Source organism: Macrosteles quadrilineatus, unplaced genomic scaffold (genome assembly GCF_028750875.1).
Source record: "Macrosteles quadrilineatus isolate MER2022 unplaced genomic scaffold, UCM_ALF_1.0 Scaffold_8__2_contigs__length_117827958, whole genome shotgun sequence".
In the NCBI taxonomy this organism is placed as follows: Eukaryota; Metazoa; Arthropoda; class Insecta; order Hemiptera; family Cicadellidae; genus Macrosteles; species Macrosteles quadrilineatus.
In genome coordinates this window covers 102,991,233-103,004,127 of record NW_026542601.1, presented here as the reverse complement: position 1 = coordinate 103,004,127, position 12,895 = coordinate 102,991,233, and the positions used below count along the sequence as shown (strand labels likewise).

At 35.1% G+C, this 12,895-nt stretch overlaps 1 protein-coding gene across 1 annotated transcript in view; it reads left to right on the top strand.

The window, feature by feature from the left end:
- Window positions 1–876: 876 nt before the first annotated feature.
- Window positions 877–12,895, top strand: part of LOC128999755 (Golgi apparatus protein 1-like) — a 29,324-nt gene continuing 17,305 nt past the window's right edge. Inside the window, exons 1-8 of the mRNA XM_054426417.1 lie at window positions 877–1,349; window positions 4,170–4,490; window positions 4,921–5,166; window positions 5,929–6,109; window positions 8,053–8,273; window positions 10,115–10,236; window positions 10,736–11,000; window positions 12,613–12,788. Coding sequence (XP_054282392.1) covers window positions 1,089–1,349; window positions 4,170–4,490; window positions 4,921–5,166; window positions 5,929–6,109; window positions 8,053–8,273; window positions 10,115–10,236; window positions 10,736–11,000; window positions 12,613–12,788 — 1,793 coding nt within the window. The 5' untranslated portion in view covers window positions 877–1,088. The remainder of the gene's footprint in view (window positions 1,350–4,169; window positions 4,491–4,920; window positions 5,167–5,928; window positions 6,110–8,052; window positions 8,274–10,114; window positions 10,237–10,735; window positions 11,001–12,612; window positions 12,789–12,895) is intronic.

Genomic DNA, 12,895 nt, shown 5'->3' with positions numbered 1-12,895 from the left:
GTGTTTGTTGAGCGACCACTAGTGAATCCATGTTGTCTGCCAGCTATGATACGCATGAAGTAAAACTTGAGGCGATCTGGAATTAGTGTTTCAAGACTTTAGCTTTAGCTAAGGCTGACTGGATTACGATGGGTCTATAGTTCCTAGTTCCTAATTTGACCACGTTCACTAGATTTATAAATGAGAATAACACAAAACCTTTCTTGAGTGCTGAGGGGGAAATGCTAGACTTAAGAGGGCATTAAATAACACTGCGAGGTGTGCTGCATGGACAGATGCACAGAATTTTCAGCACCTTTGTTGCAACTGAGAACCTGAAGTTTAACTAGGATTTCAGTTGCAGAAACTTCAAAATAAGACAAGGAGGAGCTCCAGCCAAAATCAAACGATTTCACAGTAGGATCAGCTTGGGAGAAACGGACGAGAAGTGCTGAGTGCTGTGCAAATGAGCTGTATGTTGTGTGGTGTTTTCTGAGTCGTCATAAATTTGCCAAAATTTGGCTTTTATTCATTTTAAAAATCAGCTACATGTTTGTTGTTTACAACCACTTGAAAACATAAACATAAAAAATCTATGGCCACACACAACAAACTTTCGTATGAAACAAGTGATGACTCTTGCCCCTAAGTCATGAATTCCCAAAAAAGAGTTACATGAAAAGTAACTCGCATGAATGTAAAGAAACATTTTAATTATTTTAAATGGTTTATATAGTGCATCTCCTCTATAACCATGTTAATAATTGAGAATTTTGTTTTTACTACCCTTACTACAAACTTGTAGGTTTGTGTGGTTGGTGAACCTGCTAATGTAAATACTTAGCTAACCTCAAAAATATGTTTAGTGAAAGAAAAGAAACATTCCGGCTGTGTGTTAAATTATTCTGGATTTCATTTTATTTTTTGAACCTTGATTGAAATGATTTAGCAGTTATTAGACCGCAACAGTTTTTTGATCGTTAGATTATTGAGTTTAGCACAGGACATAATTGTGACTGTGTTTTCATTTTGTAGACTATTGTTTTTGTAATGTTTTTATTTGTTGAACTTCTCTGCGAGTAAGATTTTCATCGAAGGTAGTGCCTAAGATGTCTTATTATCACTTTTACTCAGTACTTTGTTTATTATCTATTGTTCTCGTGACTGTCACAAGTAGTTCTACGAACTTGTCTCCTGTATTTTGGATTCCATCAGGCCAATCGCACAATAGGGTTGTAAGATCTCCTTACACTACACACAGCACTTTGTTGTCAAATATTAAATGTAAGGACGATTTAAGAAGATTATGTCCCAATTTAAACAGTAACAATGACGACTTGACTGTCCTGGAATGTATTCAAACAGCTAAGGTAAGTTTTAATTATTCTTTGTTCTTGTAACTTAGCCTACAACTTAGGGCTAATGTAGACACCCTATAGCAAAGGGGAGAATTGATTTTGTTCTGCAGAGAACCTACGATCTATTATCTCATGCAATATTAGTTTGGTATATATATATATATTTATCGTAAGTTTTTAGATATTGTTATCACGGAACTTAATATCAAGTATATTAGGCCTATAGCCTAAGTTATTGGATATGAACACTAAGCCATAGTGTCTTTTACACTATTCTGCGGCAGCTAGGTTGGGTTTAGTTTAGTTAATGATAACAGGCCTAACAAACAGGGTAATACATGTACCTATAAAAACAAAAGTTGATACGTTGTGTAGTTTCCTATTTAAATAGAGAAATTTACAAAGACGATTAGTTGTATTTAAGTTTAAAGCCCTCTTTTTCATGAGTTTCTAATAAGGTCAAGTTTCGTGAATTATATTTTGTTTGTCATTATGAAACTAGGCCTAAACTGATCATAAAATATTCCACAGCGCTCTGTAGTACAGACTTTTTTTTTAAAGTTGAAGAGAAGAGACTCATAACAATAACAGATAATCAATATTAATATCCTGAAATATTTTAATTGATAAGTAAGGCAGTTTGTGGTGGTGAAGCCTATTATGAATTACAAAGAAAACAGTGACGCTTGTAGTATAAGAAGTGGCTTTTGGACAGAAATAAGTTCAGTCACATGTTGTTAATGTCTGAACTTGCATTCAGTTACATAGAAGACTTTAAAAAACTATTTGCGAATGAATCATGAATCAGGGACTTTTGAAAGAGCTTCTTGGGCTTGTTTCACAGTGTACAAAAGGAAGATACAGGGATGAGACGATAAATTTGTACCAAACAGGGTCTTGTTGCTACACAGTTTCTAGCCAGTCGTAGAAGCTATGAAAACTTAAATAAACACAATAAACCATCAGATAAACAATACTTTGCACACAAAATACAACTACAGTAGAACCCCTCATATCCGGCCACCACGGGACCAAGCCCCTGGCCGGATAGCGATTTGGCCGGATAAACCAACCTACTACAAAAATGAAAATTATTCATACCTATAATAATATTTAATCAAAACATGCTGTCAAAAGTATCATTTAAGTCTATTCTAGGATTATTTTTTGAAGAATTAACATGTTTGTACAAATAAAAAAAAATATTTGTAGACTAAAGTTGTTAAAAAAACCTGAAATTAAGATTTCAGGTAACAAAAACTATTAAACGATGGAGGTAAAAGTTTCATTAAATCAGCCTTGAAGATTTTTAGGACCTTAATAGTAAATACAATTCTACTCAACCTTCTTATCCTTTTTGTGAAATAAATACAAAGATTAATTTCCCAACCCCCAACTTTTTAGAGGTTAGGCCTAGTTCAACTGAGTTTAGTGACACAGTAAAATGTATTGAAACAAACAGATAAATAGTTCAGATAAATAGTTTAGTTCAAACAAGTCGCAAAGACTAGTGCTTAAAAGCATCTAAACGTCTGTAAGCTTTGAGAAAAACATTTTGATATTGGCTTCCTGGAAGTGGCCGGATAAACAGAGGACCGGAAAAACCAAGGCCGGATATCAGGGGTTCTACTGTAGATACAGCTACCACTCCAGGCTGACTGAGGGTATGTCTGTTGAACCACTTGGCATCGCCCATACACAACCCAACATGTTGGGTACTCAGTTCGAGTTAGCCTGTTCTGTCAAGCCGAGCATCAAACCCAACATATGCCTCGAGCACGTGGGATCAGCGCCCACACACAGTCGACCTTGTTGGCCCAATGTGTTGGAATCGAGCAGCTCGGCCAACATGTTTGACCTGTATGGGTAGCTTTTAGCCCATCGAACAATTCAGCACCACAGAATGGGATCATACTTAGAACTGTGATTGTTTCTGAGGAGTGGTGAAGTAGGCTTCCTAATAATTATTAACAATTGTATAAAGAATCTTTATTCAAAACATAAGTTAAAATTATCATCTTTATTAAAGATGATAATTTTATGTTTTGAATAGACCTAAAACAAATTTGTTTACAATTTAAGGGAGGCCTAAAAATAAAATCTCAATCATGGCTTGCCCAAGGTGAAGACTGCTAACTTTATTGACTGTTCCAAACTCCTTAGAAACTGTCCAACCATAGACAAATAGAATAAATATAGACCGGTAAAGCAGTGTTGTGGTTAGCATATGTTCTGGCGTCCGCCGCTAGGATTGCCGTGAAGTTACGGCGCGAACCACTGCAGCGTCTGCTGGTAGCATACGGCGAGGAGCAGACAACAACAGCGAATTGAACACGAGCACGCTCTAGCGGCACATCGCGGAACCTTCCTTTGTCAGTCTATATTTATTCTATTTGTCCATGGTCTAACCAATAGTAATCTTGAAAAAAATGCAAACGGTAATGCAATCCCTCACTTTCTGAATTATCACTTTTTATGACTGATTTAGGCCTACCTATATAGCTTAATATCATATATAAGTACGTTACTCTCCAAAAGCAGGCCACAAAAAGACCGACATTAGTTTATTATAATAATGCCAGGCATACGGTATGTAAAAAGAATGCTGGACTAACTTATTACATGGTATACTTAATTTCTTTCTCGTAATTTGACCTATTTACTTTAACTGTAACATAATGTGCAAAATGTGTAGGTACCGTACCGGTAGCTTAGTTATCTATTGATGTTCTAAGTTATAGCATGAGTTAACTATGCAATATGTTCTTTTTTATAGCTCTTCTTTATTATTTTATGTTCTTTTTTAATAAAAAAATTGTTGTATATTTTCAGGGTGATGCAATAGCAACGATAAGTAAAGACTGTCATCACGAACTTTGGACAGTGACAAATAATCTTATGAACAATGACCAACTCAAGATTATTATCACACCAGCATGTCAAAGCGATTGGAAAAGTGAATGGGATAAAGGCAATCTTTTGATAAATGTACTCGATAATGTAAATAATATAAAGAGCCCAGAATGCCGTATTTTACTACAAAGAATTGGACTTGTGGCATTCAGTGACTTCAGGATAATCGGTCACTTTACAAACAGCTGTGAAGAAGATATACAGAGGTTTCAATGCGGAAGAATAGGACTAGACAAAATGGTGAGTATAATTCCAGTTAGCCTGAGTAGCTATGGTTTATGCAATAGAAGACTCTAAAAATGTTTATTAATTAGGCCTACTTTTAATAAATTCTAACCAGACTACCTCACTGAGAAAGTCTTTGTCATGCCTATATTTTTTTATATAACCTAAGATTCAGCTGATATCATATAAATTCAATCCTTTGGTCATCTAAGTGTTTGCTTTTGTTGGTGTTTTTTGTTGCTTGTTTTTTGTTACCTAATATATTATTTTTATATTAGTGACATATTAAATATTACTGAATAAACATAATTAATGTTGTAATACTTGTAATAGATTAATTCCCAATAAAAAATCTAGTCTAGTAGGCCTATGTTGCGTATAAAATTGTTAGGTATCTCTAAAGTTTGTATCTAAAATATTTTAATACCTTTCCTTGCTCTTTTAGATGTTATCCCAAGGATTGACCCTGATGTGTCTTCAGCAGCATTTAGAAGATGGTTTGGCTGCAGAGTGCAAAACGCAAGTTCTGCACTTGTCACAAGTTCAGGCGGACAATATAAAATTTGATCGTCAGCTTTATTTAGCATGCAATGTGGAACTTAACAAGTTCTGTCCGACAGTAACAATAGGTCTAGGTCAAGCGTATGAGTGTCTGATGCAACATAAGTTCGACACACTTATATCCCAACCGGTAAGTCTTAGAGCACACAAGCTTCAAATTTCATCCATACTTGGTAATTGGTAGCCTACCTATGTAAAATAATTTTCTCCGATTTCTTTGATAATTTACATGTTGACTTATACTTTGTGTATGCTATACCTTAATGTAGGCATAGTAGCTATCATAAAAGTTCTATCTTGATGAAATATTTTGCAGCCTATCAAACTTGTAAATGTATCAAGATTTTGTAAAAATATTTCAAAAACATACAATTAAGAATTTATCTATTTGATTAAATCCCTATTTTTTATAAGATACAAATAATGCTAAACACATTATGTTTTCCCGGATGTCCTATAGGGGTTTTCGTTTTACCATGGTAAAAATGTTCTGTTTCTTGTTACAGCAATCACAAGTAGTCGCTGGTGACTGTAATTTTACTGGGTCTGGATCTATGTACAAGCCTTAACATAATACATTTTCATGTAGGCTACTTTGAAAATGTTGGAATAGGTAACAATTTAACAAAGCAACTGTAAATTTTTCTAAAGGATTGCTGCAAAGGGATTTTCGTATTTAGATTATTCAAGTTTTGTTTTTACCCAAAGCTCAGAACACTTTCGAGCAAACCACCAGTCAGTGCTATGATCTTGTGTGCCTTATTCCCTGCCTCAATCACCATGTTTCTTTACTATCACAATTTGTAACTTTGTAATTTGTAAAAATGATCAATATTTTATTTAAATTATAAGGGTAGGGTACATCTTAGCTTACCTATACACTTTCTTTCAGTGTCAAGACCAATTGTTGAGGCACCAGAAGATTATTGTACAAGACTTCTCAGTCAGTAAAGGTTTGGCTCGAGCTTGCAAGGAGGACATAAGGAACTACCGTTGTCGCCGCCTTGTGTCCGATGATAAAGGCGTCCGTCTTGCCCAGATTCTCCTGTGTTTGGAAAACGCTATTAAGAATGGTAGTGATATTCATTCATTTGTGTGACACCATTTTCTGTAGCATGATCGTCAAGCAGATTTTGATGCTTGCTTTTTCACCTTGCACGTTATGTTTGTAGCCTACTAAGGTAAACTACTTATAACCCTCCGAGTGTCATGCGTCGCTGCAGCAACGCGTAACGCACTTTGTATAGTGTCGTGCGTCGCTACAGCGACTCGCGAACACTGTTTACGGCGAAGGCTCTATGACTAACTGAATCGGACTGTACTGGATTGAGTTAGGTATCGTTCTTTCCGTAATATTCTAAGCTTTCTCCAGAGGTCTGTCTCTAAGCACTATTCATTTTAGTTTCGAAAATATTGTAGCAGACAGCTGACTGAGCTGACGTGCGTGTATTTGTAAACAGCTAGGTTACCCTCGGACCGATGACTGATGTGTTTTATTACATTTATCATTGTTTTAGTGTTAAAAATCAAAAGTAGTGATATACGTGGTGCATTATAAGAAGATTTAAGTGGTTTTGAAGTGCTGGTTGATGATCCTGAAGAAGTAGGTAGTGATATTGATGTAAATTATCAGCCAGATTCCTAGCTATGGTTGGGCTATGCATTCTTAGCTAAACGCTATGTACTGAAATCTGTTTTTTGCCCATAACTTATTTATTTGCAAATCTACTTCCTTATATTATTATATATTTGTAATCCTCATAAAATTTAGAACAAAGTGGCTATTTTCAAATATTTATAGGCCTATAATTTATACAATTTCATTGAGCGCAAACTTATTTTTTTTTTTTAATTTTCGAAATTATACATTTTTTTTACCAAAAAAATTTTTTTTTAAAAAATCTTCCTTATGTTTTATATATAATATTGAAGCCCAAGATTTTCCAAACAAAATGGTATATAGAACAGTATAATTAACATTGTTTTTAAGCTTCTCAGATCAGTTTTAATAAAACCTTGCAAATGAGCAAAAAATAGGCTGACATTAAGGCCAAAACACGTGACACTCGGAGGGTTAAGTTCCTAAAGTTAGGTTGTGGTACATAATATGTAGCCTAGTACGATAACTTGCCAATAAAAACCTCAATGCATGTTATCAACGGGCGGGGTCTACTCGGTCACTAAAATTCAATAGCCTACACAACTATAATGCCCAATCTAACAATCAGTTCACTAGTTCACTCAATAAAATAATAAATACCAAATATTAGGCCCAGTCAGAGTATAGGCAATGTGAAGTGACCATATCTTCTATACTTATAAAAGTCAAATACCATTCACTGGATCACTGTTGCAGGCTCTAGGTGTGCAATAAGAAGCGATTTCAAGAAATTCTATCAGAAGTTCCCATGAAAAGATTTGTTTACATTTGGATTTGAACAGATAAATATTTTTTAAATTTTATCATTCTATTAACTAAGGGAACAGCTGGTTGTATTTATTTGATTGAAATGAAAATATTTGCATTATTTTGTGGCTTGGAAATTTTGTGTTTTTACTGCATAACACTTATGGCAATTCATTGTCCAAGGAATTAAAAAATCTAGATTATGTACCCTACACTTGATGATGTTTTTAAGATCTTTTTCTCAGCATATTCAGCAACTAAATAACAGTAGGCCTATATTATTTAATGTGTTCAGAATATCAATGTCAAAGGATTATTCACAATCGAGTTTCGGCTAATATTTTAAGGGATGGCATCTGCCTTCTTCTATCACAACTTTGTGATTGTTTATAATAGGAAGGTGTTCAAGAGATGAGATGAAAAGTGCTTGATAAGTTCAATCACTTCCATCCCTAGACTAATAAAAATGGCAAAATCATACAATTTCAGATGAGTATGTTGCTTTACAATCCCAGTTCACGGTTTTGGCAGGTTATGGATCAATCACCAACTTGTCATTATTAAAAAATATTTATCAAAAACTCTTTAAAACCTTCACAACATTTTCAGGATCCAAGGTAGCCTGGGACTGCCACAAAGAGATGGTGGAGCACCGTCGCATGTTACTTGAAGACTTCCGTCTCTCCCCGGAGATTGTGTCTCACTGCTCCAACGACATTGCGGAGTACTGCAACGGTCTGGAGGCTGGGGGTCGCACCATTCACTGTCTCATGGACCACTCACGACCCAAGCGACGCAAGGAGCGAGTCTCTCCGCCGTGCCTTAGAGCGGTACTATTAATTTATGAGATGGATTTAGCCTGTGATCCTTGTCATCATTGGTGGGTTAGTGGCTCAGAAGTAGCACAGCAGACGACAAATTTGTAGCAGCTATGTCACTGATTAGTGTCGCAGTGAAGCCAATCAAATTTATCAGGACAGAGCATTAATGTGCAGTATTGGCCCACCCCTGACATTGTTTGATATGCTCTATGCTCAGGCCCGTGTATACTAGCAAATGCAGGGTTATTTTTTCAAAAAAATTTAACCCTGTTTATACTTATAAATATATACATATTTATCTACACAATTAATATAACGGTTGGATTTTAACAACTACTCTAGGAGTATATATAAGTCAATTGGAATGCAATCATTCATTGGATACAATGAAAAAAGATAATAGTATTTAAATAAAATAGACAATAGCCACTTTATTTACATATTCGTAGAGAGAATAGTACATGCGTCAACTTATTTAATTCTTTAATCTGCAAACTTGTATAAAAAACAATTGTTGACAATTTTCAGCAAAATGTTGGTGTAGCCAACCTGAGCCTCCTAGCCATTTTACCGACAAATAATCAAAAGTATATTTATATTTATTGTTGTTATATCTTTGTTTTAGTTTTATAGTGTGTACACATGAGACATTATAAAAGACTAGTGGCTTGAAGGGGCAATAGCCCCTATATATATTCTAGTAATTATTTTGTACAATTTATTAGTCTCATGGGTTACCCTACCTTGATTGTAGTTTAAGATTTTGTATATTATAATATGTATAATAGTTATTACATACCTGTATAAAGCATTTTGATGTCTGCTCTGTTAAAAATTAAAATTCCAAAGGACTTTTCATGCCCCCAAATTATCATGCCCAGACCTTTAACATAAGACCTCTCCCAGCTTTTTACGGCCTCCCGTTCGCTCACAATTTCATTGTAAAAAGGTTGGGCTTACGGAGTTAGATATATAGATTTTATGTGAAAATTTCCCTTGTAAACTTAAATGGCATATTACGATCTGTAGTTATTAGTTTTATTTTTGGCCAGAAAAATTGTTCACTTTGCTTCTCAAGTAATTACTACTAATTTTACACTTTTTTTAGACATAGGTACCTAACACAACCAATCGTACTCCATTAACTAATCCAGACCCTAGGTTAATATTTCTAATGAGCATTACTATTGAACCAACTTTTAAAACTAATCTGTGTGGTGGCATTCCAGATGGTGCAATTGAAATACGGTTGTATATAGTCAATTAGTATTTTAAACCTCTCTTTAGGGTTAGTATACATTTTACAGTACATTATATACTGTATTACCATATGCTTTAAATAAAGTTAAACCACATGTTTTAAAGTAAACAAAGCAGACATGACATAGATTCCCATGTTATTTAAATGTGAATTATTTTATTCCATAAGGACCTTTTGGTGCATAATTAAGAAAAATGAATAGTTTTCCCTCAAAATTCACGTCAAGACCTTTAAAATAAGACCCCTCCCATCCTTCTACGGCCATCCAGTCAGTCACAATTTCTTTACAAAAATTTGACTTACGGAATTATATATAAGGATGAGAAAAACGGTCCAAGGTCTGGTATTATCAGGCCTACTGAAGTTGTAATAAATAAAGCATCAGTTGTCAATATCCCAATGACAAATGACAACCAGGTCCATAAATGCTCCTTCAAAGCTATGCATTTTCATAACAGCATGAATCCTTGATATAATTTAAATTCATACATCTTGTTCTAGTTAATTTATTATTTTACTATTGCATTATTGAACTTACTTTATAATTAAGGCTTGGTTATTTTAGTTAAAATTAGAAATTCTTTTGCAGCTGGAAGATCTGGTTGAAAAAACAGATATTGGTGAAGATTGGAGAGTGGATCCATACTTGAAGGAAGCTTGCAAACCTGTTGTTGACAAAACATGTCAGGATGTTAGAGGAGGAGATGCAAGGTAAATGAAGTTACTTTGAATAATCAACTATTGATTGAGGTTAAGTATGTACAAAGAATAAGTACCTAGGCTTAACAAATTTGGTTAGAATAGCACGCTTACTGAAACTGGGAATGAGTTCACTTTGGCACGTTTACAAAAATGCACAAACTTCGCACTATACAAAAACATTACAGTATTTCACTGCAGCCAACAGTATTTTCAACCAAGGAAAGTGTTTCTTCCTTAGTTGAAAACGCTTACAGTGATATATTTCTATTTTGTGTATAGTTTAAAATTTTTTTAGTTTCTCGTGCTGAAGTGGACTTTTATCTATTAAGGGAACTATTAATATAAGGGGTCTTCTAGAGATTGAGTTATTTTTACAGGCACCATAGCTGAACGAGACGAGATTCAAACCTTCAATCTATCTCTTGGTCAAACAGAAAATAGAAGACCATTTGTACATTGTTCAGACTGTTGACTGTTGACACAGTCAAACCTATTATTTTGTCTCCAGAGTCATCAACTGTCTGATGGAGAAGCTGGGCAGTCCGGTGATGACGGAGGACTGTGAGGAAGCTTTGCTGCAGATCCAATACTTTGTGTCACGTGACTACAGGCTAGACCCCCAGCTGTTCAGAGCGTGTCACGCGGAGGCTGTGAAGCTGTGTCACGCACGTCGCGCCTGGCACAGCGAGACCTCCATGAACCCTGACTCAGGTCCTCTAGTGCTGCCTTGTCTATTCAGATACATCTACTACAGTGAGGATAAACATTATACGGTATGATACATTGTAGGTAATATTTAATGAAAACATAGTGATTTGGTAACAAGTGTTCCCAAACGTTACTGTATTTCGAAATCAAGTGTACTGTACTACAAACACATTATCATTGTACTGGCATAAAACAAAGCTTCTACACTGCTGCTCAGTTTCGGCACAGCAGTTTTTTGTCAAAATAAAACACCATTTAATTTTTGTATTTTTTTATGTCCTAGCTTTTAACATAAACTTTAGGCCAACTAGTTGAAGGAAATAAAAGTCTTATTTTTTAAATAAAATTCAAGTTTATAATGCTGATTCCTTAATTCCCCAGTCAGGTATGCGTTAACCATTTCTCCAAATTTAAATATTGAAAAGAAGCTTTGGAACTCCTAAAGGCTTAGCCAATGTACTGTATAACTATTGAAGCTACTAAGTTTTATATTTAAGGTAGTTCAAGGTTGCTCTCCTCTCAGGGTTGTAAATAACATCATTGGAGGGTTATGTGGAAATTACATTTAAAAATTCTCAACAAGTTTGCTGAGAAATCCAGACTATTGGATTATCAAGTCCACTTAGTTACTGTATTTCCAAGTTAAGTATGTGTATACTTATTGCCATGGACATTTGTACTCAATTCGGTACTTGGTCCTAGTAACACAGTGCTTCCATCTGTCTCTGTCTTCAGCATCTTCTTCAATTCCCAAAAGACTCATGTCTTGCTGGACCTGATCCCACCATCTAGTTCTTGTTCTTCAACTGGGTCTTCATCCTTCCATCGTTCCCTTTAGAATGTTTTTAGGTTTCTTCTTATCTTCTTAGTACATGTCTAGTCCATCTAAGTCTTCTGCTTCTTATCTCTCCTATAATGTCCGGTTTTTTATACAACTTTCTTAGTTCCTGGTTATGCCTTATTCTTCATTTACCGTTGTCTTTTGTTGGACCAAATATTTGTCTTTTCAGTTTCCAGGTTTCTGAGTGTAGATTTGTTTTTTTACTCAATTTTGGTAATTCAAAGATTGTGATAATCCAACACCCTCTTGGTCCAGTATGTGATGGATAACTAGTATCTCTTCCCTCTCTATGCCACTAAAATATCATCTTAGGAACTTACCAGTGTAGTAGTAAAGTAGTGATGGTCAAAACCATAAATTTCGAATCTTGAAACCAAAACCGAAACTAAAAAAATCAAATCCCGAATCTCGAATCTCAAAACCTGAACGCGAAACTTTTTACCTGGTCAAGGTTGCTAAAAAAATAAAAATACAGGTAATGATAACATTTTCATTATGATTATGCAATAAAATCTTTGTGTTGTTAGTTGTTCCAGTATTTAAGATGCTGTTTGCAGTTCAGAATACAATTTACTTGTTTCATTAGTGTTAATGGAGATATGTTTGCTCCATTGCTACTAGCTTGTGTGTACACAATGTTATAAACAATAGTAATGACGTAAAAAATGTCATAATTTTCAAAAATATAAGTGCCAAAACTTCCTATTTCAAAACTTTTGAATCTCGAAACGAAACTCGCCTATCGAATCTCGAAACCGAAACTTTTTCTAAGTTTCGATGGATTTGAGATTTGGTTTTGACACATCACTATGTAAAGCTTATCGTTGTGTTTCCAGTTGTCGACCAAGTGCAGTGACGAGGTGCGCCGCGTGATGAGACAACGTGCGATGAGTGTGGAGCTACAGCCTGAGGTGGAGTATGAGTGTCTCAACGACCTCGCACGCTACTGTATACATGAGCAGGAGCCTGCTAAGGGGGAGGAGATGTTGTGTCTGCAGGACCACATGGAGAGGTAGCATCTTGTCATACATTACACACCAAGATTAGTTAGTAATTACAGTTAACTTTATGTCACAGTCAAATCTTAGTACTCAGGAGATGACCTGAGTTAAACTAGTG